The sequence below is a fragment of the Pelobates fuscus genome, chromosome 2, assembly GCF_036172605.1.
Source record: "Pelobates fuscus isolate aPelFus1 chromosome 2, aPelFus1.pri, whole genome shotgun sequence".
In the NCBI taxonomy this organism is placed as follows: domain Eukaryota; kingdom Metazoa; phylum Chordata; class Amphibia; order Anura; family Pelobatidae; genus Pelobates; species Pelobates fuscus.
In genome coordinates this window covers 433,605,404-433,631,043 of record NC_086318.1, presented here as the reverse complement: position 1 = coordinate 433,631,043, position 25,640 = coordinate 433,605,404, and the positions used below count along the sequence as shown (strand labels likewise).

Sequence of the window (25,640 nt, the reverse complement as noted above, 5' to 3'; positions counted from 1 at the left end):
CAACCAGCTAAATTCCTACTTACCTAACACTTTCCCAGAGTTACTGCAGCTTTTCTTGTAAATGTAGCTTATCGTTCTTTACAGTTTTCCTGTGATACACATACAATCAGTGAACAAGTATTTGACTTCAAGCAATTATATGCTCAGCATTTTAGCTCCAGAATTACTTGTTCGGCTTGCAGCTTGTTGTGCAACATTTTTTGAAATGATACTGTTTGTTTCTGCAATTTATTAAACAAAAAAGAAAAAACAAGACTCACTGCACAAGTCTCCTTCGTCTTCTTCATCTTCACAATCAGGAATAAAGTTACACACTTGCCAAAGTTTAATCGACATTCCACTTCTGCAGTTAAAGGAGCCATCGAGGGTCATTTTCAGCCCTGACGGATTTCCTAAAAATGAGAAATAATGATCATTAATAAAACAAATCTGAACATACAGGTCCGGTTTCATCAATAACTTCAAGTTATCACATTGGACGTGATATTTAATAATCATTAATAACTTGGCACATACCTAATACAAACATACAGTTTAATTATAAATAACTTGTAATTATAACACTGCAGTGGGGATAGACTTTATATTTACATTTAAACTTGTTTTTTAAACATTTGCAACATAGTGATAGATTATACATGCCTGATTAATGTTTAGCTATAGTGTAAAGACATAAAAAAGCCATTCTAAAAATAATACCTATGAGTAATCCAGATGATTAAAATAAACAATACATTGAGACTTATCACTTTCTTATTCAAACATTTGCAGAAAAAAAAAGCTAGATTTCTAAAATTTACTTAGCCGACACTCTGCAAATTCTGATTCTTCAATTCACCGCTTAAAGAATATTCATTTTAGGTTTGATTTATCACTTTAAAATGTGTGCATGCATGGTTTGTGACAGCAGATCACAATCCATTAAAAATAACATGTTTAGCAGTTGCTTCTGATTACTGATCAGGACAAACACATGTCTGAGATATTCTTGTTTTGGTTTACTGACGGATGAAACCCTGTTCCATGTATCCACTACTCCCTCAGTAAAAATCTGTTTACCTGTCACCTTGGGATCTGTAGACATTGCTCTTTAGGTTAGCTCCCCCTACTGGTTAATGAATGATATGAGCTACAAGACACAATGAAAACTGGAGACAGTCGATTTACATTAGAGAACAGCCCTGGCCAGTCTGAATACATGGTAAATGGGGTTTACATAGCATTCAGCTTTACATCGTTAGTGCTTGTAAGTTCAGAATCCTTGTGTCTTTACGTCCCCCCACAAAAGACCCTATTCCCTGTTGCTTGCTCCATGATTTGGAAAAGCCCCCTTGTAGTCCAGGTAGATGCACCTAGCCGATAACTCGGCCAGTTTATGAATCTGAACCTGATTTCAGATTTTTCCACTACTCCGCCCCGCGCCCTGCTGTAAATTGTGTGAAGTCTTAAAGGTAGGCAGACAATGTAATAGAGCAGCAGGAAATGCTAGCAGAATGCTTTATTTATTTATTTATTATTGCCATTTATATAGCGCCAACAGATTCCGTAGCGCTTTACAATATTATGAGAGGGGGATTTAACTATAAATAGGACAATTACAAATAAACTTACAGGAACAATAGGTTGAAGAGGACCCTGCTCAAACGAGCTTACATTCTATAGGAGGTGGGGTGTAAAACACATTAGGACAGGAATTTACAATCAAATAAGGTGGGCTGCCCTTTAGGAGAGGGCAAGAGACAGGTATGTGAGGTAAGGGTTAGTCTTGGAGGCCATAAGCTTTCCTAAAGAGATGGGTTTTAAGGCACTTCTTAAAAGATGCAAGACTAGGGGAGAGTCTGATGGCGGTAGGCAGGCTATTCCATAGGAAGGGAGCCGCCCGTGAGAAGTCCTGCAAGCGCGAGTTGGCCGTACGAGTGCGGACAACGGACAGGAGGTGGTCACGGGCAGAACGGAGAGACCGAGAAGGGACATACCTATGGATCTGTGAGGAGATATAAGAGGGGCTAGAGTTGTTCAGTGCTTTATAGGTGTGAGTTAGTACCTTGAATTGACTCCTATAGCATACAGGAAGCCAATGTAAGGACTGGCAGAGGGGTGAGGTGTGAGAGAAACGACTAGAGAGGAAAATCAATCTAGCAGCAGCATTCATTACGGACTGTAAGGGTGCAGTACGGCTATTGGGGAGACCAATCAGGAGAGGGTTACAATAATCCATGCGGGAAATTACTAGAGCATGGACAAGCTCCTTGGTAGTATCTGGTGCAAGAAAGGGGCGGATGCGGGCTATGTTTTTAAGATGGAATCTACAGGATTTGGCAACATGCTGGATGTGAGGCTCAAAGGTGAGACCAGAGTCAAGTATGACGCCAAGACAGCGTGCTTGCAAGGATGGACTGATGTTGGTACCACAAACTTGGAGGGAGAGCGAAAGAGGAGGATCAGTATTAGGAGGAGGAAAGACAAGGAGCTCAGTTTTTGAGAGATTGAGTTTCAGAAAGCGGGAGGACATCCAGTCAGAGATGGAAGAAAGGCAAGCAGTGACACGTTGCAGGACGGCAGGGGAGAGGTCCGGGGAGGAGAGATATAGCTGGGTGTCATCAGCGTACAGGTGGTAGTGAAATCCAAAAGAGGTAATAAGTTTGCCAAGAGAGGCAGTATAAAGAGAAAATAGAAGGGGACCAAGGACGGAGCCTTGGGGAACTCCAACTGAGACAGGGCAAGGGGAGGAGGTATGATTAGAAAAGGAGACACTGAATGAGCGTTGGGAGAGATAAGAGGAAAACCATGAGAGGACAGAGTCACAGAGACCAAGCGATTGAAGAGTTTGAAGAAGGAGAGCATGATCAACGGTGTCAAAGGCCGCTGAGAGGTCAAGAAGAATTAGTATGGAGTAGTGGCCTTTGGATTTAGCTGCGATTAGGTCGTTAGTAACTTTGATAAGGGCAGTCTCTGTAGAGTGGAGAGGGCGGAAGCCAGATTGAAGAGGGTCAAGGAGAGAGTTGGAATTGAGGAAATGAGACACACGGGTAAAGACAAGTCTTTCCAGAAGCTTTGAGGAAAAAGGGAGCAGGGATATGGGACGGTAGTTAGAGGGGGTGGATTGGTCGAGGGATGGTTTTTTTAGTATAGGTACTACAGTGGCATGTTTAAGGTCAGCAGGGACGATGCCAGAGGAGAGCGAGCAGTTGAAGATGTGTGTTAGAGAAGGCACGAGACAAGTGGAGAGAGATCTAATAAGGTGAGATGGGACAGGATCGAGCGGGCAAGTGGTGGGGCGAGAGGAGCAAAGAAGAGCAGCCACCTCTTGGTCAGTAGCTGGGGAGAATGTCTGAAGGGTAGGAAAGGCATGATCTATGTGTGATTGAGAAACAGAAAGGCAAGGAGGGGAGAATTCTTTCTGCTTGGTTGTATAGGGAGAGGTATTAGCAGTAGAAAGAGGGAAGTGCTCATGCCATTGTACAGAACACTGGTGAGACCTCACTTGGAGTATTGTACGCAGTACTGGAGACCGTATCTTCAGAAGGATATTGATACCTTAGAGAGAGTTCAGAGAAGGGCTACTAAACTGGTTCATGGATTGCAGGATAAAACTTACCAGGAAAGGTTAAAGGATCTTAACATGTATAGCTTGGAGGAAAGACGAGACAGGGGGGATTTGATAGAAACATTTAAATACATAAAGGGAATCAACACAGTAAAGGAGGAGACTGTATTTAAAAGAAGAAAAACTACCACAACAAGAGGACATAGTCTTAAATTAGAGGGGCAAAGGTTTAAAAATAATATCAGAAAGTATAACTTTACTGAGAGGGTAGTGGATGCATGGAATAGCCTTCCAGCTGAAGTGGTAGAGGTTAACACAGTAAAGGAGTTTACGAATGCGTGGGATATGCATAAGGTTATCCTAGCTATAAGATAAGGCCAGGGACTAATTAAAGTATTTAAAACATTGGGCAGACTAGATGGGCCGAGTGGTTCTTATCTGCTGTCAAATTCGATGTTTCTAAGTCCTGGGCTACTAGCCATGCTTTAAAAGTTTCTTGCCACTGCAAGCCGAAACAGCCCACAAGTGGTGAATTTCTACCCGCCGAGGATAAATATTCACTCACCAATGGCTAGTAGTAAGTGGACATTTCGAGCCCTGAATATGTACTGGTATTTCAAGTAGAGAAGAAGATGATAAAAACTGGATTTGATTCAGACCCCTGGGCATCGGGCATGACAGCGGACTATAGGTTGACCCAGTATCTCCTGACAGAAGGAGCCAAATGTTACGAGTAACTACAAAAGCCGACCACTCACATGTGATAAATCATTATGTATTAACAGAAGACAAAATATCCCATACGTAATTATACTTAGACTTCAAATCGCCAGGAAGCATTTCTGAATTAAAATTAAAAATATATGCTGGTTTAAGGAAAGAAAAATTAATCTATTTGATGCATCTGCCCGTACTCACATCTCTGGTACTCGTTAGTCTTCCTGCTTTGGGGAACTCTTAATCGTCAGAGATTTAATTAGATGGACATTTCATAGTCTTGTCTTGCTACCCTGCCAAGTCGGAATTAACTAAGCGTGTAATGAAACAACAGATCCCGAGCCTTGCTCGTATTTATTCAGCAAATAAATAGGAGATAATGCTAAAATATTAACAAATAAAAAAACAACAACCCAGAAACAAAATAACTGTGAGAGGCGATTGGGTTTCCTTTAAAAGGAAATTGCCAGGAGTTTAGCCTTACATTTCCGAATTTTATAAACTATTAACACCCAAACACTAAATTAATGAGTTACACCTGGGATATTTATTAAATTCAATTCAGCTGTTAGTTCTAGGAATTGCTTAGAATATGATGATCTGGTTCAGAACAGATTGGTGTCTGCTAAGAACTACACTTAGAAATGGTCCAAATGTCAAACTAAATTGTGTCTCCTTGTTGTCCATCTTGCACCCAATACCCCATCCGCTATGTGGATAGAAGACCATCTCTACCCAGCTATCGTTCACATAATTTGCTGCTGGTTAAAAGGTAAAGGAACACTATAGTGTCAGGAACACAAACCTGTAATCCGGACACTGTAGGGGTTAAAACACTGTTTAGGTGGGGGGCGGAGCCTGGCTTCCTAGCAGGGTGGACGTGCATCACGAGAGCTCCTGCACACCAGCGACTAAACGGGGGATAAACCCCGATTCAGCGCCCACTCGTTGCTGGGAAGGTGCCTACTGAATGGGGGAGACCCTGGGAAACATTTTGATGCCAAACATGTTCTCGTACCCCATCGGGTCCCCACGGTGCCGACCGGAGGCCTAACCGCGATCGAGACAGGGAGAGGCGGCCGCTCTCCTGGATGGTAACCTCGCAGGTGATACCCACACAGTGCTCACCTCCAAACCCCCCCCTCTGGACCGGTGGGGGTCATCCCGGTCCTCGTTGGGACGATTATCCCCACATCGAGACCAGCACAAGAGACAACAAAGGAAACGATGAGAAGCGACCAGGCCCTAATCAAGATGGCGGCACAGACACGATCAAACAGGAACCGTTTAATTTACATACCACCTCAGCACATAGGGGTGTTCTTTGACAGGATTTGTGCCAGCCTGTGGACCACGCTACACACCCGAAGAAAGGCCTACATGAGGGCGATACAGAAGGTGGCAGCATGGATTCGGCCAGTAACGCGACGCCATCTTGGCGGGAATCCCCCACCATGTAAGCGCAAGCAGGAAAAAGCCCAACTAAGGCACCAGCTCCGGCACTCTAACTACCCGTCATCAGCCAACTCCCTGCACCAGCAGACCGGCACACCTCAGACCGTCTATCGGTCAACAAATTTATGCTCACCGTTAAGCAAGCAGCAGACCCGCTCAACACGACAGACAGGGGCAGTGAGAAGGCACTTGGCTGAACCCACGGATATTCGGGACTGCTACTCCCATCATCATCACACGGACGTTATGGGATCCATATGCCCACAGCATCCTGCCTCACCTCGAGACCCCACAACAGATGACCGGATAAAAAGCGATATCGCCCACGCGCCTACATTATTTTTGCCGCCAGTGGGAATAGGCTGAGCAGGTATTCCAACCCGCAACCGTGATGCCCAGTCACTTAAAGGACAAGCCGAGTAACTGGACCTACCCGATGAGAGACTCATCCTGGAAATATGTAAAACCACCTTTCAAGTTTGGACTCTTATTTAACCTTGATAGTTTTTATAGTTATTGCATATTTTAGTTTTGTCACCACCGTAATCTAGCAACTGTCATTCTAGCTTGAGCCCTAGCCTAGCTTAACCAGCAAACATGTACCGCCTGTTTAGACAGACAAAAGCCAGGCTTAACCAACCCACTAGACTGCCTAACATGTCTTCTAATGTAGAGATTAGCCCTCACTATGCCTATACATGCCATGTTTCTCATCTATATCACTCCTCTGAATAAGCTTTCCTGTTGTACTCTGTGTACTAGACTACTTAAACAAATTACCTTATAGTATTGTTGCAGCTTCACTGAATCAACTTGTTTATAAAAAATTGTGCAGAATATTCCACATGCCAACCAACTGTTAAATGTCTGTATTTGTGCTTGTCAAAGCTGTTGGGGCATGACGAGCCCACTTGTGATACTCTCTTGCACGCAAAAATAAAGAATAAAAAAAAAAAAAAAACACTGTTTAGGTGTCCGGTCTCCCCTGCCTCCCTACAAAGTATTTTATTTACCTTTTTTTAGCCGGTCTCGCCACAACTGGCCTGCCTTGTTCCATTTCTGTGGCTGAGATAATCAAATTTGACAATCTCGGTAAATTCAATGCCTTCCCATAGGGTAGTAAAACGTCAAGGTGCACCAATCATAACCTTCTCATAGAGATGCATCAAATCAATGCATTTCTATGGGGAATGTTCAGCGCCTACATGCAGAGCGTGACCCAGGAAGCACCCCTGGTGGCCGTCTGAGTAACACTAGAGGATTTACTAGTAATGTAAACACTGCCTTTCCAGAAAAATCTACTATCGGCAGCTATTTCAAGCCCCCACCTTCTTCCCTGTAAAGCCTTTCAGTCAGTTCCAGCAGATTGATGAATCAGAGTTCTCTCAATGAGAAGTCTTCGTACTTGATCTGCGTGCGTGGATTTTCATTTACAGACTTCTCAATGGGCTGCGGTACATTATTAACAAGCTAACATGCTTTATGTGTTCGGAGTATCCCTTTAATTGATTTATAAAAAAAAAAAAAAACAAGAAAATTCTCCACCACTACAGGTTACTCACAAAAAATAAATATCCACCATTTTACAACTTACACTCTCACCCCTATAAATGAATAAATATTTGCGCATGCACACACGTGTGCACACTTATATACATATAAACAATTATAAGGAGAGGCTGTATTCATTTTTTTGTATTCCGATTGGCTGGTCTTCCAGCTGCTTTTAATCCCAAAAGAGTAGTTCATAAATGGTTTTGGGTCTGGAAGTCAGCCTTGTAATGGAACCCTAAGTGACACAATAAATTAAGTGCACTTCGCTTCCATTTTAAACTCCGTCAGACTTATAATAACTCTGTGTTTTATAGCTAGATAAGATCAAGGTAAAAAAAAAAAAGAGGAAATATTCCAGGAGATGCATATTTTCCTTTCTATTAAAAGAAAAAAAAGAAAAATTGAGTATAATGTTCTTTTCCCATTTATATATGTTCTGAGCCAAAAACCCAGAGTAGATCTTAAACTGATTAAAAACCCCTATGCTCCATCAGTGGACCGAATGTTTCAATCGTGAAAAAATATGACTTGGCAGTTCAATTAAGAATACCGTATACATTGTCACAGTGTAAAAATATTACAGGTTGCCACCTGGAATCGGAACAGGCAATAATAATTCCTCGGTTCAGACTGTGAGCTCAATTCTATTAGGCATGATAGATGAAACCACATCTCTTCAAGTTGTGTTGTGCAATATTTCAGTGAAATTACATTCCTAGTCCATGGCAAGTAGAGTATGGTTGGATATGTGCGAGAAAATATCAAATGATAGAAGCTTCATTAATCCATTCCTACCCACTTGGAAAGGACTAAGATTTAAGAGTTTTTCTTCCAATGTAGTTCTTGGTAAAACCCTGTCTGTTGGTGGAATGTGAAACTCGGTCTGTTGGCAGCGATGTTAAATATCACCAATCTTCTATAGCTCTCTTACACCTACTTTGTCAAACGGGACATCATTTTATCAATTGCAGATTAAAGCAGTGGGGTGTTTGCCGATTCCGAAAAGGTTTATTTCCTTCCAGCCAAACCTTTCTCTCTTCTCCTCTCATTGTTTCTCTACCGCAATCGGTGGTTTTGTCTACCAGGAACTACACAACTGCTATACTCTTGTCCACGTGTGGGAATCAAAAGACAGAGTTTATAGAAGATCCTACAGGGCCACTAGCTCTGTTTACTTGTAGTGAGGTGCCCTGAGCACAGATGCTGTTTGAAGCTTCATCCACCATCATATTTTGTTGGAAATCAGCCTCTGTATAAGTAAAGCTATTGCCACTTATGATATCTTTTGATAACTTTAGAATTTCAATGACATTTCAGCACGAACGTGAATAGCAGAAGCTGCTCTCCTTCCTCTCCCGTTTCTATCAGCTTGCTGGAGTTGTGTGCACGTGAAAAGCTAAACAATTTGCATATTTGTATATATTTGTTCACTACAGTCAATGCAGGTGGAATGTTGTGTATGTTTCCCCCCATCTCCGATTCTTGTAATATAGTTATATTTTTGTGTTTGTTGTTCTCTGCATGTTTCTCCATGTTGTTATGTTTGGTGTGTTGTTTTCAGATTTCTCACTGTATGCTGAATGTAGAGTTGAGGAAAGATAGTTCTGGTGATCCAAGTTCTGGTGGTTTCAGGAATCCCAGTTTAAATGTCTGCTTTCTGGATGCAGTTGTTAGTTGATGCTATAGTTGCCTGCACAGAGTCTAAGGACCTGTTGGCAGAGAGCTATCAATTCAATTAATTAGCTAAAAGTGTCATTATTAAGACATTGTTTGGAGCAGGCAATGCCTGTCTGAAAAAAGAGCCGATATAGGGAACAATACCTGCCTGTCCAGTGAATAGGAGGCAAGTCTTTATCCTGAAAACCTGCTCCTCTGGTACCTGGTGCCAGAAGAGGAGGGACAGAGGAGACATATCACAGCTGTTCCAGTTACAATTCATTTTTTTCACAAAGCTTCTATCTCAAACATTACTACTTTAAACATGACATTAGACACATCATGCCCACTGGTAGTGAACACCCTGCTCAGAAAGAATTTGTTAATCATGTCAGCTTTCAACTTATTCATAATTTGATGAGAAATAATTAATTCTTATCTGCAGTCATTTGACACCAAGAATAATTATTGATAGGGCAAAAGGCTGTGAAGCAGAATATTCAATTCTTATGGAGTCACAACGCGTTTCGTCCACTAAGGACTTTCTCAAGTGTAAATGAAATTTCTCAACTCTTTACACTTGAGAAAGCCCTTAGGAGACGAAACACATTGTGATATTTTATATTGTTATTTTATACTATTTATGTTTTTATTTTTTTGTGGTATCAAGATATTTAGAATTTCAGTATGCAATACAAGATGTGACATTTGCTATTCAGGCACATGTTTTTGTTTTAGTAGAAGCAATGTTTTAACGGTTAGATTATTTTTTTTGTTTAATAAGCTAGCAAGGCATACATGTCAAGTTACTATCAAAATGCATAACATAAGAGTTAATCCTGACCTGTATGATAGGGGTTAAACACACACACACACATATATATATATATATCAACTAGCAGGTTCAGACATGTCTTAGTCTATTTATGCAGAGTAAGAGTAAGGAGTGGAACTGGCTAGGCATACCTGTCTAGAATCTATAGGAACTTTGAAGCAGAGTAGGCTCTCTAGACAGGAAAAGTGCTGTCTACAGAATAATATGTTGAATTAACATGCTAAGCAAACTATGGAAAAACATACAATAACTAGAGCACAATACATTTAAGAAGATCGTCTGGACAGTAGTAATCGTATTATCACATCATATAGTATCGGCAGATGGTTGATTAGTCCCAGTATAATCATTGTGGCACTGTCCTGAGTCAGGCTACAGGTCTGCATCCTTGTGCCACAGACTTTAGATCCCTCAAAATTTAAGTCCTTTCCCCTTGGGGAGAAACAGAGAAACCTACGAGCACGGCGCCGCTGATAGTGGTTTATCATCCGTCTGCTTTGGGGTCGTGCCCCTCTTGGCCTTCAGCCCAGGTGGACTAGTAGTTGTGGGTAGATGTGTGCCAAAAGAGCGATCGCCCTGGGGAAGCTCACTCTCCAGCCGAGTATTGTTCTCCTGAGTTTCCCCTTGTAGCGGAGGTGCTATGGCAGCCTGCTGTGCATGCAGGGCATCCCAGAAACTGGTAAAGAGCTTCTCCAGCTGCTCCATGAAGTTTCCTGTAGGGTTAAGATAGACCGTCTCATACTGTGTGTGTCGGGGTACTCTTAGGGAGAGGACAGCCGCCATCTTGTTAAGGTGCACTGCTGCTTTCAGTGAGGAGGCACAGCAGAGGAGGTCAGCTTGATATGTCTGCAGGCCGTGGCCACCGGGATGACCCCCACCGTTCCAAAAGGTGGGGGGTGGGAAAACCGATCTGCACAACCTGGTCAGGTCAGCACCAGGAGAGCGGCCGTCTCTCCCATGCCAGATCCTCCTGTAGGCCGCAAAGCTTGTCTGGCTCTGTGCTATATGGACAAATAATGCAACAAACACCATGGACAAGCAGTTTTGCTTGTTTCAAAATTTGGAGTTCCATCTGTGGCTCCAAAAACAGAGATAATTATTAAAAGATGATTGATGGCTAGGGGATAGCCATAATCAACAGTGGGAAAAACAGGAGGAGCAATACATCAAATAAATCTATATTTATAGATTATATTTTTAATAAATATAAATATAGATTTATTTGTATTGCTCCTTCTACTTCCGTCTCACTTGATCTTTGAATCAGATGGCAGGAAAATGGTCCTACCAGTATACTGCAAAATATACACACAATATTTATATTTTGTAGTACATTGCCCAAGTTTTGCTAAATTTTTGTGTGTGTCTTAATTGTTTTACCAAAACGGTTGCATGGAAGAATTTTGTTTGAACCAAAACGTCACATGGATAAAACATGAATCACCTCCAATATGTTCATTTTTTTCTTGATTCAAACAAGCCTAATTCTCAACTTTTGTTTTAAACAGGACACTTCAAAAAGGATACACAATAACATAACTTATTACAAGATCACCATAGATAAAGTATTGTCATAAACATGAAAAAGGGCATTCATTCTCGGGACGAGAATATCATTTTGCCTCTCTATAAATCACTGGTAAGACCACATATTGAATATGCTGTGCAATTTTGGGCACCTGTTCTAAAGAAGGATATCATGGCACTAGAAAAAGTGCAGAGGCGGGCTACAAAATTAATAAAAGGAATGGAACATATCAGCTATGAAGAAAGGTTAACAAATTTAAACCTATTTAGTTTAGAAAAACGTCGCCTGAGAGGGGATATGATAACATTATACAAATATATTCGAGGCCAATACAAACCATTGTGTGGAAATCTATTCACAAACCGGACTTTACATAGGACACGAGGTCATGCGTTTAGACTAGAAGAAAGAAGATTTCGTCTAAGGCAAAGGAAAGGTTTTTTTACTGTAAGAACAATCAGGATGTGGAATTCTCTGCCTGAAGAAGTGGTTTTATCAGAGTCCATACAGATGTTCAAACAGCTACTAGATGCATATTTGCAAAGACAGAATATTCAAGGATATAATCTTTCAATGTAGGGTAATAACTGCTTGATTCAAGGATAAATCTGACTGCCATTCTGGGGTCAAGAAGGAATTTTTTGTCCTAGCTTGTTGCAAAATTGTGCTTCAAACTGGGTTTTTTTTTTTTTGCCTTTTGGATCAACAGCAAAAAACAGGTGTGAGGAAGGCTGAACTTGATGGACGCAAGTCTCTTTTCAGCTATCTAACTATGTAACTATGTAACTATGTAACTATATAAAGCAAAATATGCAGCTAAAAACATTCTGAAAAACTACTACATCAAGGCTGGCACACATTCACACCAGACTGACCTGCCATGAACCTCGGGCGAGTTTATCTCCTTTCCCGGCAATCACTTCGGTTTACCTCCATCCCACCGGCGTTCCGATTTCCAGGACACCGGAGTTGGGAGGTACGCTATATTATTCATTGATTAAATTCAAGTGATGTACAAAATGCTATCACGATATAAACTACCTTTCTATTTCTTTCCGATACCAGTTTCCAGAATAACTTGTCTGATAAATAAAAATGGGGTGATCGTAATGGTTTGCAGTATTTTTCTACCTCCGGCTTGACATACGACTGTTCTATTTCCAAGCACTCAACTGTCTGAGAATCTCTTTCTCTACGTTTTTTAAGCCCTTTGGCACCGGGAGCTTTCTGAGCATGAAACTGTTCCTCCGGGTCATGCGATATGATGATTTCCATTTCCTATCAGCTTTCTTGTCAGTTTAGTAGTGTTAGGTCTATTCCCTTGAATTGAAAACACAAAGTAATCTGTGCGCTGTGCATTTCTTGCTATTAGCTATAACAGAGATGCCTTTCATTTACATTGTATTAGAAATGAACTTTCATGGCTGACGAGGGACCAACAGTTTTACATCATCTGCCACTTGTGATCATTGATTGGAATCACAGCCATAAAAAGTATTTTTCGTTTTTTGTATCATCTCTCCCGTTTTACCTTTGCCGCTTCTCATCTGTATAAAATTGTAAAGATAATTGGATTTATTTATTCTACTTCATAGTCTGCTGTGTCTTTGCTTTATCTTGCTTGGGTCAAATAATGGATCCAAATGACTTAGGAACAGCTCTATAAACCTAGAACGAAAGCCGCAGATGCCAACAAAAACCATATCGTGTGCACATCCATTAGGAATAATGAAAGGCAAACATTGTTATTTGCTTGATAAGTTACACCTGCTTTGCAGAACCCATCACTCGAATAAAGTGTCTAATCCTTTCAATGTCAGGCAGAGAAATGAAATGAAAGAGGAGTGTGGAATTAAAAACTCAAGAATTGAGAGTAAAGTGTGATATTCAGTACAGATAGAATTGAGCTCTAGTTGAAGAAAAGGCTATAATACGGAATGAGTTTGTGGTCGATGTCTCGGCACAGGTTATAAGCTCAATAAAGTCTAATAACTCATTTAAATAGACTGCAGGTGCACAGAGCAGGGGTAGGGACAATCTTTGGAAAGAGGACAAATAGTACTTGTTGACGCAGCAAAACATGGGTTAAACTCCCAATCTTTTATGTCTATAATTGTTTAATGGTATCCCAGATATTTTGTATGCAGGCCTATTGAATACGATGATGTCTGGTCAGTACAAGCAAGTACGTACACCTGTGCAACCACAGAAAACAGGAATCTTCACAGCAAAAATGTGTTCCTTAATTCAGGAGTTCACACTGCAGGTAATGGTCCGGTCATGTAACAAGTCTTTCTCAAACCTGCAAGAAGGTTGGAATGTTATCTGTCTGTAGTGTGGATCCCCGAATAAAGAAACCTTTGAGCTGAAGCCAGGAAATGCATACGCAAATTCTTTTCGAATGCTTTGTGAAGCTAACAGAAGCAGAAGAGAACCTACCCAGTTGTCTGATTGACACCCGGAGATACACTTTGTCCCCAGTTATAAAAGTGGCAATCTCTATTGAAGTCTGCACTTTTATAAACTGTTGAAACTGAAGTGCTTTATCTTTCTTGAATGTTCCTTAAAGAAAAAAAGTCTGCAGGGATGAGATCTTTCCATCATAACCACTTTAGTAAGATAAAATGGTTATGGTGGGTAGAGAGTCCCTTTAACAAATGTCAACATGTTCTCCAGCCCTGAAGAATGATGTGACCTTTGGTGGCTATCATAAAATACACAGTTTGAAGTTTTCCCTGATTATCAAGCAACTATCCTTATAATGTATCATTCACTCACACACTAAACATTTCTCCCAGTACAGAGTTTGTATTTTTCTTTTCATTTTGCCCGAGATATTTTTGTAATGGCTTCTGAATGGTACTTAACAATTTGATGGCACAGCTGCCTTTATGTTATCTCCAATAAAATGTTCCAATAGTTTTATATTGTGAATTACAGAAAAGTGTACAGAACCAGATAAATATGTTGTTGCATTTTGTCATTCGTCATGTGTTATTTATCAGATAAATATGTGGTTTTGGTTTGTCATTTGTCGTTTGTATACAGTATATCCTCTATAGCAGTGATGGCGAACCTTTTTGAGCCCGAGTGCCCGAACCGCAATACATGCCAACTTGTTTTTCCTTAAAGTGCCAACACGGCAATTGCATGTGTGTGTGGGGGGTGCGTGTGTGTGTGAGGCTGCTGTGTGTGTGTGGGGCTGGTGTGTGTGTGGGGCTGCTGTGTGTGTGGGGGGGTGCTGTGTGTGTGGGGGGGTGTATGAGGGGTGCTGTGTAAGTGTGTGGGGGGTGCTGTGTGTGTGTGTGGGGGGGGGGGGGTGCTGTGTGTGTGTGTGGGGTGCTGTGTGTGTGTGTGGGGGGTGCTGTGTGTGTGTGGGGGGGTGCTGTGTGTGTGTGTGGGGTGCTGTGTGTGTGTGGGGGGGTGCTCTGTGTGTGTGTGTGGGGGGGGGTGCTGTGGGGGGTGCTGTGTGTGTGAGAGGGGTGCTGTATGTGTGTGTATGAGGGGTAATGTGTGTGTGAGAGGGGTGCTGTGTGGGGGGTAGGGGTGCTGTGGGGAGGTAGGGGTGCTGTAGGGGGTAGGGGTACTGCTGGGGGGGTAGGGGTACTGCTGGGGGGTAAGAGTACAGCTGGGGGGTTAGGGGTACTGCTGGGGGGATAGGGGTGCTGGGGGTAGGGGTACTGTTGTGGGGGTGGTAGGGGTACTGTTGTGGGGGAAGGGGTACTGCTGGGGGTGGTAAGGGTACTGCTGGGGGTGGTAGGGGTACTTCTGGGGGGGCAGGGGTACTGCTGGGGGGATAGGGGTGCTGGGGGGTAGGGGTACTGTTGTGGGGGGTAAGGGTGCTTGGGGGGTGTCAGTATCCCCCCTCCCTCCCCCCTAACCCCCTCCTTCTTACCTTTAATGGGGGTGGTAGGGGCACTGCTGGGGGGATAGGGGTGCTGGGGGGTAGGGGTACTGTTGTGGGGGTAGGGGTGCTTGGGGGGGTGTCAGTATCCCCCCCTCCCTCCCCCTAACCCCCTCCTTCTTACCTTTAATGGGGGTGGTAGGGGCACTGCTGGGGGGATAGGGGTGCTGGGGGGTAGGGGTACTGTTGTGGGGGTGGTAGGGGTACTGCTGTGGGGGGGAAGGGGTACTGCTGGGGGTGGTAGGGGTACTGCTGGGGGGGTAGGGGTACTGCTGGGGGGATAGGGGTACTGTTGTGGGGGGTAGGGGTACTGCTGGGGGGAAGGGGTGGTAGGGGTACTGCTGGGGGAAGGGGTGGTAGGGGTACTGCTGGGGGGATATGGGTGCTTGGGGGGGTAGGGGTACTGCTGGGGGGGTAGGGGTGCTGGGTGTCAGTTTCCCCTCCCCCCTTCTTACCTTTAATGAAGTGGGGATGGGGGGGGCGCGCGGCACAGCCATCCCTGGTGGTCCGGTGGTGGAAAGCACTGCAGGCTGAGGGATCTGTGAATCAGCTCCCCTGTCGTCCCGCGCGATGCTGTGTGGAGCGTTGCCATGGTAACGCTCGGCAACGCTCCACACAGCATCGCGCGGGAGGACAGGGAAGCTGCATCATAGATCCCTCCCCCTGCCTCCCGACCCGGAAGCAGAGTTGGCGCCTGCCGTTTCGGGCAGGCAGGTGCCTACTCTGCATTAATGGCGGACCTATGGCCGCGTGCCCACAGAAAGGGCCCGGCGTGCCACCTGTGGCACGCGTGCCATAGGTTCGCCATCACTGCTCTATAGTAACTAAATGTAGAATGTAAATTGGTTTTCGTATAAATGGTAATAGAAATAACTTGATAACCACTGAGTGACGCTGCAGAACCTATAACTCTAGGGTCGATCTCCCATGTGCGATGTGATCTCACTACTGCGTGATGCACCACCAAACCAGCAAACTAATAATCCCAGATAGTACCTGGAACGCAGTGAGCATTCTGCCCATTTTTAAACTGACAAATCAAGACTACATTAAAGCATTAGTTGATTTGATTGTGCTTTAAGTTAGTTAGCAGGGGTCTCACAATCTTTCAGATTTCAGTCACTCTCGCCACGGATGTAGAATGTCTCTACTTCAACTACATATCTTCCAGATAGGAAGAGGGCTCGGGCATAGGCTAATGAGCAGATGAAGGGTGTCTGGCATACATTTATCTCCACTGCTGCCGTGACTCTGTTCTAGTAGAACCAGTAGATGCCATTTAACAGCAGCAACCATTTCCCTGCAGTCCAGAGAGGGAGCAAGGGTGGAGGTGCCACAACACACATTTCCTTTTCTCTAATGCTAGGTTATTAGCAGAGCGTGGGATTCCAGATGGCATGGATGTCCTGGTCACACCTGCAGCTGATGGTGGTCTATGGCTGGTTTACCTAAAATATCAATAAAACCTCATCGACCATGCAGATTTAAGCATTGTGTAGCTCTGTCCAGCCAAACTTAAGCCTCTCAACTTTTCCCTGAGCTCCATCCCTTTCCATTTATTCCAACCATTTTATAGAGAGACCCTTCATCTTTCACTCGGATCTGTCTCTGCCTTTCATCATAGGACAACATTTACAGCCTTCCAAGCGCAGCGATAACTGTTACCCCTTTTAATATGGCACCGCTCGTTGGTCTAATTTTAGGTGCATGTCCAAGTAAATTACTTTCTAAGTTATCATTTGAGGGAAAATTGCAATTACAAATTGTTCACTTTCCCTACTGTGTAATGTGACGAAATGGGTTTTAACACTCAGATGGTACATTTTAACAATATCGTTTTTTCAACAAATATGAAGTGTTTGTATGGTGTGTGGGTACAGAAATATCTGCAAAGTAGTTCCCCTGGAGATTCATGGAGAAAATGAGCAATTTAACTGGTCATGCAAAAGCTCTCAATGTCCTCATTACTGCACTGGCTGCCGGCTCGCTCACACTATAGACAGCCCTGGGTTTTACAGCTGGAGTAACTAATAATTCGAAATGTGCAATCATTCTGCCTAAAAAGCCTGCAAATCACTAGTATCCTCATTAGTAATCGTTTATTTACTCTGTCAGTGCCAGCAGGTGGCCCGTGTCTGGTGTGTTTGCAAAGTATTGGCAAAGCACTTAAACAGAAAGCACAGAGCGGGGGTGGGTCTAGGTGAGATGCCAATCTACGTTAAGCCAAAATCTAGTCTAATAATGAGGTGCAAATTCTTCCAACACAGCCAAATGATTAATTGTATTCAATGTATTTTAATCCGAATTCTGCAGAATGTCCATCTCCCATAGTACGGACTAAAATATATTTGAAGAGGTCTACATTATAGAAGAAGGCCCAGCACACCATGATGCTCAAGATTGGTTTCTTAGGGGGCTTCTCATAAAGTGTCTTCAAGCTTTTCACAGCCAAGAACAGAAACACGTAACTCAATAGAAATGTGTTGGAGACTAATTATTACTGGACTTCTCAAAACAATTTCATCCAGTGAAAATAATATTTATTGAAAAAGCATGTTCAGGGAAACATCAATACACCTAATCACACCTTGCTTTTCTTCAAAATTCTAAAAAGAACAAAATAAATATTTGAAACATTTTTCAGAGTGTGAGCTTGCCTCCGTAAATGGAATTCTGGATTGGCTGGCTATTATCTCCATTGTGCTAGTACCCAAGGAAGATTGACTAGAATCTGGAATTGTATTTAGTTTCTCATAAGACTCCAGCACAAATGTTCCTGAAGTGTGTTTAGACTAGAACAGCATAACAAAGATGTACAGGATTAGACCAGCCTCTGGTTCAACAACTGCTGTGCAACCCAAAAAAACTCAACCAAATTAAAAAGGATCTATCGAGAAATAACGGTCACATGATCTCGGATTACGTATTCAGCCATTTCCTTTGTGTAACATAAGAAGGAAAAAACTATCTGAAAACCAAAATAATAAATAAAATGTATAAATATACACAGTGCAAACTACAGCAACGCTCGGCAACCCTTAAAGAAAGTAAGTGGGAACGAGGCACTGATTAGATTTCAGAAGATGGAAGACTCTGTGGACCACTTCGTTAGTTGGAGCAGATGGTTACGCTACTGGCAAATTAGAGAAGTAGAAATTGTAAGAGGTTATATTTTTTTATGGATTGCAACTCATGGATTACATATAGTGGCTGTGGGAAATGAAATATTATTATCAACATATTTAAATAGGAAAGCTACGTTTAGATTAGTCTGGTTTTTCATCTACAGCATTTTAATTATTGTTTTTTAAGAAGTACAACAAAAAAATCTCAAGATTTACAGTGTCGGCAAAATAGTTAGCAAGAAAAGGTTTTAGTGAGCTAACAGATAACAAGCATAGATTGTACCAAATATAATTTATAAATATTACAATAGAGAAAAGAAATGTTATAGAGTAGATAGCCGTTTATTGGGAAGGCAGAAACATATAGAAAATAGCCTATGAGTTTCATTTTAATATCTTCCCATCTTTAACTTTTATTGAGAGAGAGAGAAAGAGCTCTGAAACGGTCAAATAATATGGATAAAGGAAGACAGAACAATCTCAATGAGGGACTAAAAATGGGAAGGAGAAGAGACAAAATTATAATTTTCTTTAATAATTTTGACCATTGAGCTGTGTAGTAGCTTACATCCTAATTTGATACCCTTAAGTTACATGGGTAGCTAACCATTTATATTCAGAACCGAATGACATTTAGTCAGTCACAAATTAAATTCATGTCATTTTTCACATTTGAATATTGGCCTCCTTGCATCAACATATGACCGAGTTACATGGAAGAATTGCGTCTAACATTCGGGACTCGTTTGATTCAGTCATTTGGTGATTTGTTTGTCTGTTATTAGGATGAACTGTCAAATTTACCAAATTACATCCAAATTGTGGTTCATCCAAATATGCTTTCATAGTCTAATGAATGATACGTGAGGAGACTGCAGGACTAATTGGAGGATTACAATATATTGCAGTTAACAGTTTTTTGATCATACATGACACATCTAAAGAAGGGGTTGCAGTAAATAAATTGGGAGATAGCTTTGGTTGTATAACGTCTTTGGAATATATATATCAAGTGTGATTTTAAGGTGGATACTTTGGAAACTGGCTGGATCTGATGAGTGAAACAGAAACTGCAGTAAGAAATTAGACCATCGCTGGAAGCGTGTGGGGTGGCATTGTTTATAGGTTCATTGACTTGACCAAAGACTTGCAATGGAGGATCAGTACTCAAAAAAGGAAAACTCTTGTGTTTTGTATAAAATAAACTGTGAGAAATGGGAATGCATCCGGTTAGAAGAGGCAAATGAGAAAGACCTTTGGACAAAAGGTACATCGCTGTATTATAGGCATGTGTTGGTACTAAACCTGAAGGACGGACATTAGTAAGTTCTTGGTGAAAAGAATGAAGGACCAAAAGGCAATTGTGGAAGATCATCTGGTATTAAATATAAAACAAGCAAGAAAAGAACATCACTTTGGAGTCCTCTAAAGAGCAGGATATTTCACAAGGAGCCAAGTCAATATTATCCATTTGATCAACAGTCCATTCTAATTCCAATCAATGTGAAGAGTGTCTGTAGGTAATGGGATTTGTACCGATATATACCTGTCGACAATGTCACATTTTAGATTTTTAGATCACTATAAAAAAGTAACATACTGACCATGTTCCATATGTATATTTAATTTTGTAATAATTTTGTGGAAATGTCTGGATGGAAGTTAATTTTGTCCACACTGGGTAGATGTACATAGATTAATATTTCATGATTTGACTTCAAGAAATCATTTTGTTTATTTTACATTTCCAATTTATTTTAAGCCTCCGTGTCTTTGATGTAAGTAGTCATAAAGAAAATATATATGTTAGAATTCATTATGTATCTTCACTTTGAAGATAAGAAACCATTAAGTTGAAACACATATTCATTTGTGTTAAAGGTTTGTTGTTTTTAGCTATATTTAGCCTAGATTTCTCAAAACAAAAAAACAATATATTTATGACAAATAAATTAACAAAGCCTCGTTTTAATGCATCTTAATGTAGTAACGTTACTGCTAACGTATAGAAAAGGTTTTTCTTCCATATATCAGTCTGTCAAACTGTAAAAATCTGGAAATAGCTTCAATAGTATTTTATTTTATATTTCCCTTACTTCTTTTTCTGTGTCAATAAACTGATATTTGGTTAAATTAAATATTGTATATATTGTTTTCCCACCTACATAACTATATAACTGAGGTTGCAATCATTTAGACAAATAATGTAATTTGGTCTCTGCGATGAGTTCTGCGGAACATATGTGATTTGTGCTTGTGCGATGCGACAGGATTTTACAAAATAATCGACTGCATGATCAACATATTATCCATTAATATTAAAGGAACAATCCAAGCACCATCACCACTACAGTTTCAGATTTAAGGTCAGAATAGCCTGACATCATGGGATCCAAGCGACACGTACACTGGGCTCTGCTTAGCACAACTCACTAACTTGTAAATATTTATAAATACAGATATATAAACACACACAATATAATAAATACAAACAGATATATAATATATTTATAAACAGCGCAGCCCTCGGGTAAGTTTTAATTAGCTATTGGGTTGTGAAACATGACAATGATTGTTTTGTTGTTTACACCGTTTGCCCCTCTATTAGAATTCCGAGATGTTGGTTACATTATTTCTGGCCTGCCATTTGATGGCAACTTTTTTACAAAACAATAGATCTGTCATTGCCTGGAATGCTAAAGTAATAAAATTGACGAAGCGTTACCAAACTGTTGTAGGGTTGTAAAACTGAAGAGTTGGCAAGTCATCTTTAGGGAGGAGCGAAACATCCCTCAGCCTGAGAAAAAAAAATATCCATTATGTTTTATTGTATTTTATTTAGATATACTGATTGCTTGGGCATCGGCTGTTTTATTTCTTGCATTATATTGTAGCACAGTACAATTCTTTACACTTGCAATTGTGCCTATATTAAAGGAATATTGCACGCTGGGAGATCTGGAGCCTCTCTAAGAGGTTATAAAATTGGCAAATTAAAATGCATTGCTTGGAATGGGAGTTCTCTAAAGCCATCATTGGAACAAGGCTGTCAATCATACGTTATGGCATCTCTCCTTGAATTCAGAATTCATTCTTTCCTCCACCTTAAGCTCTTGAACTGAGATAAAAAAAACGATTGCATCAGTTTTCCTTTTTATTTTATTTTTTTGAAGACAGACATAATTCATGACCGTGATGCTGCCAATTCAGAAATGTGAAAGGCATCTCTTTATGATGAACGCTTCTTTCAGATTTTATTTACCCATCAAAACATAAATTTGAGTTTTTTAAAGCTGATATTGCAACATAATATACAATTACTATTTAATGGATTAGCTTGGTGGGACTGATGTCTACATTACTGTCAAAGTAACACAAGTTGGTGCGCTGTGACAGCAAGAAGCAGAGATTGTTAAAAGGTGACTCTTTCCCTTATCACGTGGCAGTGTCCTGGTTTATTATCAATACATTGTGCCAGCCTCGACACCAATCACACCGTATTTGAGCAACATTTGATTGTAGGAGCAGACACTTGGCCATGCATGTCCATCTCCAATCCACTGTATCTGTGTACATGATGTCACACCTGCCTCCCTGTCCCTTCCTCCGAACCTGTATTGTCCGATACTACAATGGTATCTATCAGCAGAAAGCAAACCAAAACTTTCTGGAAGATTTGTTCAGATACAGGTTTTCAGAATTAGAAATCTTGACCCTGAACTAGACCCAGTAACTCCTTCCTTGAACAAAGTTCACTCTCCTGCACACTAGTAGACAAATAGTCAGTGTGGCACTTTTATTTGTGTGATAGTGACTAGCACAAGTCAGATCTGCACTTTCAGCTGTGCAGTGCTTGGTTAAACATGTCCAATAATTCATACTGCATTGACCACGAGAGGCTCCTATCTGTCCAAGTTACTTCCTGGACTGGACAAGGCTCAGAGCTGATGATGTAACAGGAGACAAGAAGATTATCTTTTATGATTTTAGATTGGAAGTTTCAGAATTTTCTAGAAATGCACGTTCCATACAATGCATTAAAAAGCTTGGACTTCCTCTTAGGTTCCTCTTAGAATTCATGTTATAGTTTGGATCCTTGATTGTAATCAATGTTTAAAACTATTCTGAATGCTTCCAAAGGTTTAAACTGAAAGTCCCCATCTATCTTGAGGAATAGCTAAACTCCAAAGAAAATGCCAAACATAGCCAAACAAAAATCTAAATTGACCATTTGTTGCACTTTATTTTCTTTGCAAACAAGTATCACATGACATATTCTCTCCTTAGCCGAGAGCCTGTTGCAGCTAATGTGACTATGAAAGATGGTTAGACCATGTAGGATTCTCTGGTCTTTGGATTGTAAGTTTGTTTGGGCAGGGCAATCTTCACCTACTGTTCTTGTATGTCATGTTTTGCTAGAATTAAGTTTGTCTTGTTTACCTGTTGTACATTGCTGCGAAATATGTTGGCACTATGTAAATAATAGTAATTGTTATTCGGTCACTTGCTGCTTGACAAGCCTTATAATGAGGTCACTTTATTAATGTTGGCTTTAAACATTATGGCAAAAATACTGGCAACCCATCAGGAACTTAACATGTATAGCTTGGAGGAAAGACGAGACAGGGGGGATATGATAGAAACATTTAAATACATAAAGAGAATCAACACAGTAAAGGAGGAGACTATATTTAAAAGAAGAAAAACTACCATAACAAGAGGATATAGTCTTAAATTAGAGGGACAAAGGTTTAAAAATAATATCAGGAAGTATTACTTTACTGAGAGGGTAGTGGACGCATGGAATAGCCTTCCAGCTGAAGTGGTAGAGGTTAACACAGTAAAGGAGATTAAGCATGCGTGGGATAGGCATAAGGCTATCCTAACTATAAGATAAGGCCAGGGACTAATGAAAGTATTTAGAAAATTGGGCAGACTAGATGGGCCGAATGGTTCTTATCTGCTGTCACATTCTATGTTTCTATTTAGTGTTGATCAACCTTTAGTGCATAATATCGAGTTAGAAACTGGCTAAAAACATTTCTGTGTTTCCCATTTTTTAATAGCGCACTTTATGAGCTTTTTTCTATATTCATGTTAAAACATTTATAAAGCCAAGATAGAACTTGTTATGACATTAAGAGGATCTTTTTTCTCAGAATGGGAGAGCTGCATAAAAGTCTCTGTGAAAGAAAAGTAGTTTGATTGCAGCACAATAAGATTCTGTACAAATGTAAGAAGTAATAACCTACAGAAAAACAGCATGAGTGTGATGGCTTAGACTAGTTAAACGCTATTTAGTAATTATTCATTATATATAGTGACAAGGTGTAAATATTGGTCGATTACTTTATTGTAGCAATGTTTTATTCCACTTATGGAATGCCGTGATACAGTGACATTGCTGCTGGTTGGTTTTGGTCTAGATATACGTTAAGCACTCAGGTGTAGACAGGTGAAGATGTGGTCCAGATGATGACGTACACTGGTGATAGGAGCAGATAGTATGTATCTACCGATAGGAAAAGCTGACCTGACCCCTCACTGTGCGGATTATCAGCGGTAGGAAAAGACAGGAGCTGATTGGTGGATTATCTGAAGTAGATGATTCCATAGTAATCCTCAAATTTTTACAGTTTTCCATTGTTTTCATATTAAAACTATTTATTCCCCAAATGTTATTCTGAACCCATGTATTTCCTCGCTGTCACATAGATTATCTAGATCCTCCCATTCGTACAGGTAAATATATCCTTCTGCCGGCAGAGGAAATGCACATTCTGCTGGCTTGGATCGGAATAACCTTTTGATCTCTCCATTGCTGTAATTAATATCTAATTAATGACAATTCTCAGGTATGTAATCATTGGAGTCATTGGGGTTATTCACGAAAGTGAAAATTCAAAAGTGATTTTCAAATGTAAAGAAAAAACAACTGAAAAAAAATCTCTGAATCAGCTAATCCTCCAGTTTGGCTGCTTCGACCTGAAATTTGAAATTCACTTTGATTTTTCACTTTGAAATTTTTTCTCACTAATAGATAACCTTGTACGTGTTCAGTAAATCCCATGTATCGGTTTGTTTATTTTTATATTATTATTTTTCATATGTTTTACACAGGAGGCTACCGCAGGGTCTAGAAAGGGGTCAGAAATCTATGGCACATGTCCCATGCATGATACTCGAGGTTCCTTTGCAGGAAGGCTGCCAGAGTCAAACAGGTTCTAGTCTATCAGGAGTCCCAGTGGGCAAACCGAGAGGTGAATGCAGGTGGTGGGGCACAATCCTCAATTTATACTTTGCAGCACAGCATTCAGATCACTTCCTCCCTGCACTGGAGTAGAGCAGCCTGCAACAGCTATCGCAGCTCCTGCTCTTGAGCTGTACCTGGCCCTCCGGGTCCCCACTGGACCCCAGGGAAGCCACCCACACTGATAGATATACACAGAGCTGCAAAATAAGCCCTCCCCTCCCTCCTCACACAAATAATACAAACAGCCTACGCACAAACACACACACAGTCCCCACAAACACAACACCGCTGGCAACCCACATACATGCACACAAGCAGCCACTTACATGCAATACCATAAGCAGCCCCACACATACACACACTAAACACATATCATTCAAACACACAATTTTACAAGTAGCCCCACACACAGCCCACGTTCATAAGTATCATACGCAATACCACAAACTACTCTTAAACACATGCAATATAACAGCCCACATACAATGTAACAAAGCAGATGCAGCACTCATAAATGACACAAGCACAGTACGGCAACATTCACACCTCAATTTAAAAAAAAAAAGTCCTTGCTTTGGCACAGTACTATTAAAATGCCCACCCCTGATCTAGGAGGATATTAACAGAAAAGGAGATAAAACATTTTTCAAAATTAAACAGACTGCACAATAAAGGAGGTTTAAAAATGAAATCTCTCTTTACAGGAAGTGTTTAGGAAGGCTGTGTAAGTCACATGCAGGAAGGTGTTACTAGGGCTGTATAAACAAAGTGATTTAACTCCTAAATGGCAGAGAATTGAGCAGTGAAACCTCTCCATTAAGCTAAGGTTATTTTGGTGCCTATAGTGTTTAGTTTTTACATTATATTTCACTTTCTGTATATCTTATCAGTAATCATGAAATGTCTGATAAAATTTGATTGCACTCCGAGACATTTTGTCAGTGATTGGTATGGGGAAATTAGAGAACAGGTTACTCGTTAGTAAGTTGAAGGACCAGCTAAGCTGCTAATTAGATATGTCTAGCTTAGGATGCAGTTGTGGAGAGATTTGTTGTTGAGAAAAATA

At 41.0% G+C, this 25,640-nt stretch overlaps 1 protein-coding gene across 1 annotated transcript in view; it reads right to left on the bottom strand.

Annotated features, from left to right (window-relative positions):
- The window catches only part of ALK (ALK receptor tyrosine kinase), a 713,383-nt gene that overhangs the window by 167,585 nt on the left and 520,158 nt on the right, over nucleotides 1–25,640 (bottom strand). The window contains exon 6 of the mRNA XM_063441954.1: nucleotides 261–392. Coding sequence (XP_063298024.1) covers nucleotides 261–392 — 132 coding nt within the window. The remainder of the gene's footprint in view (nucleotides 1–260; nucleotides 393–25,640) is intronic.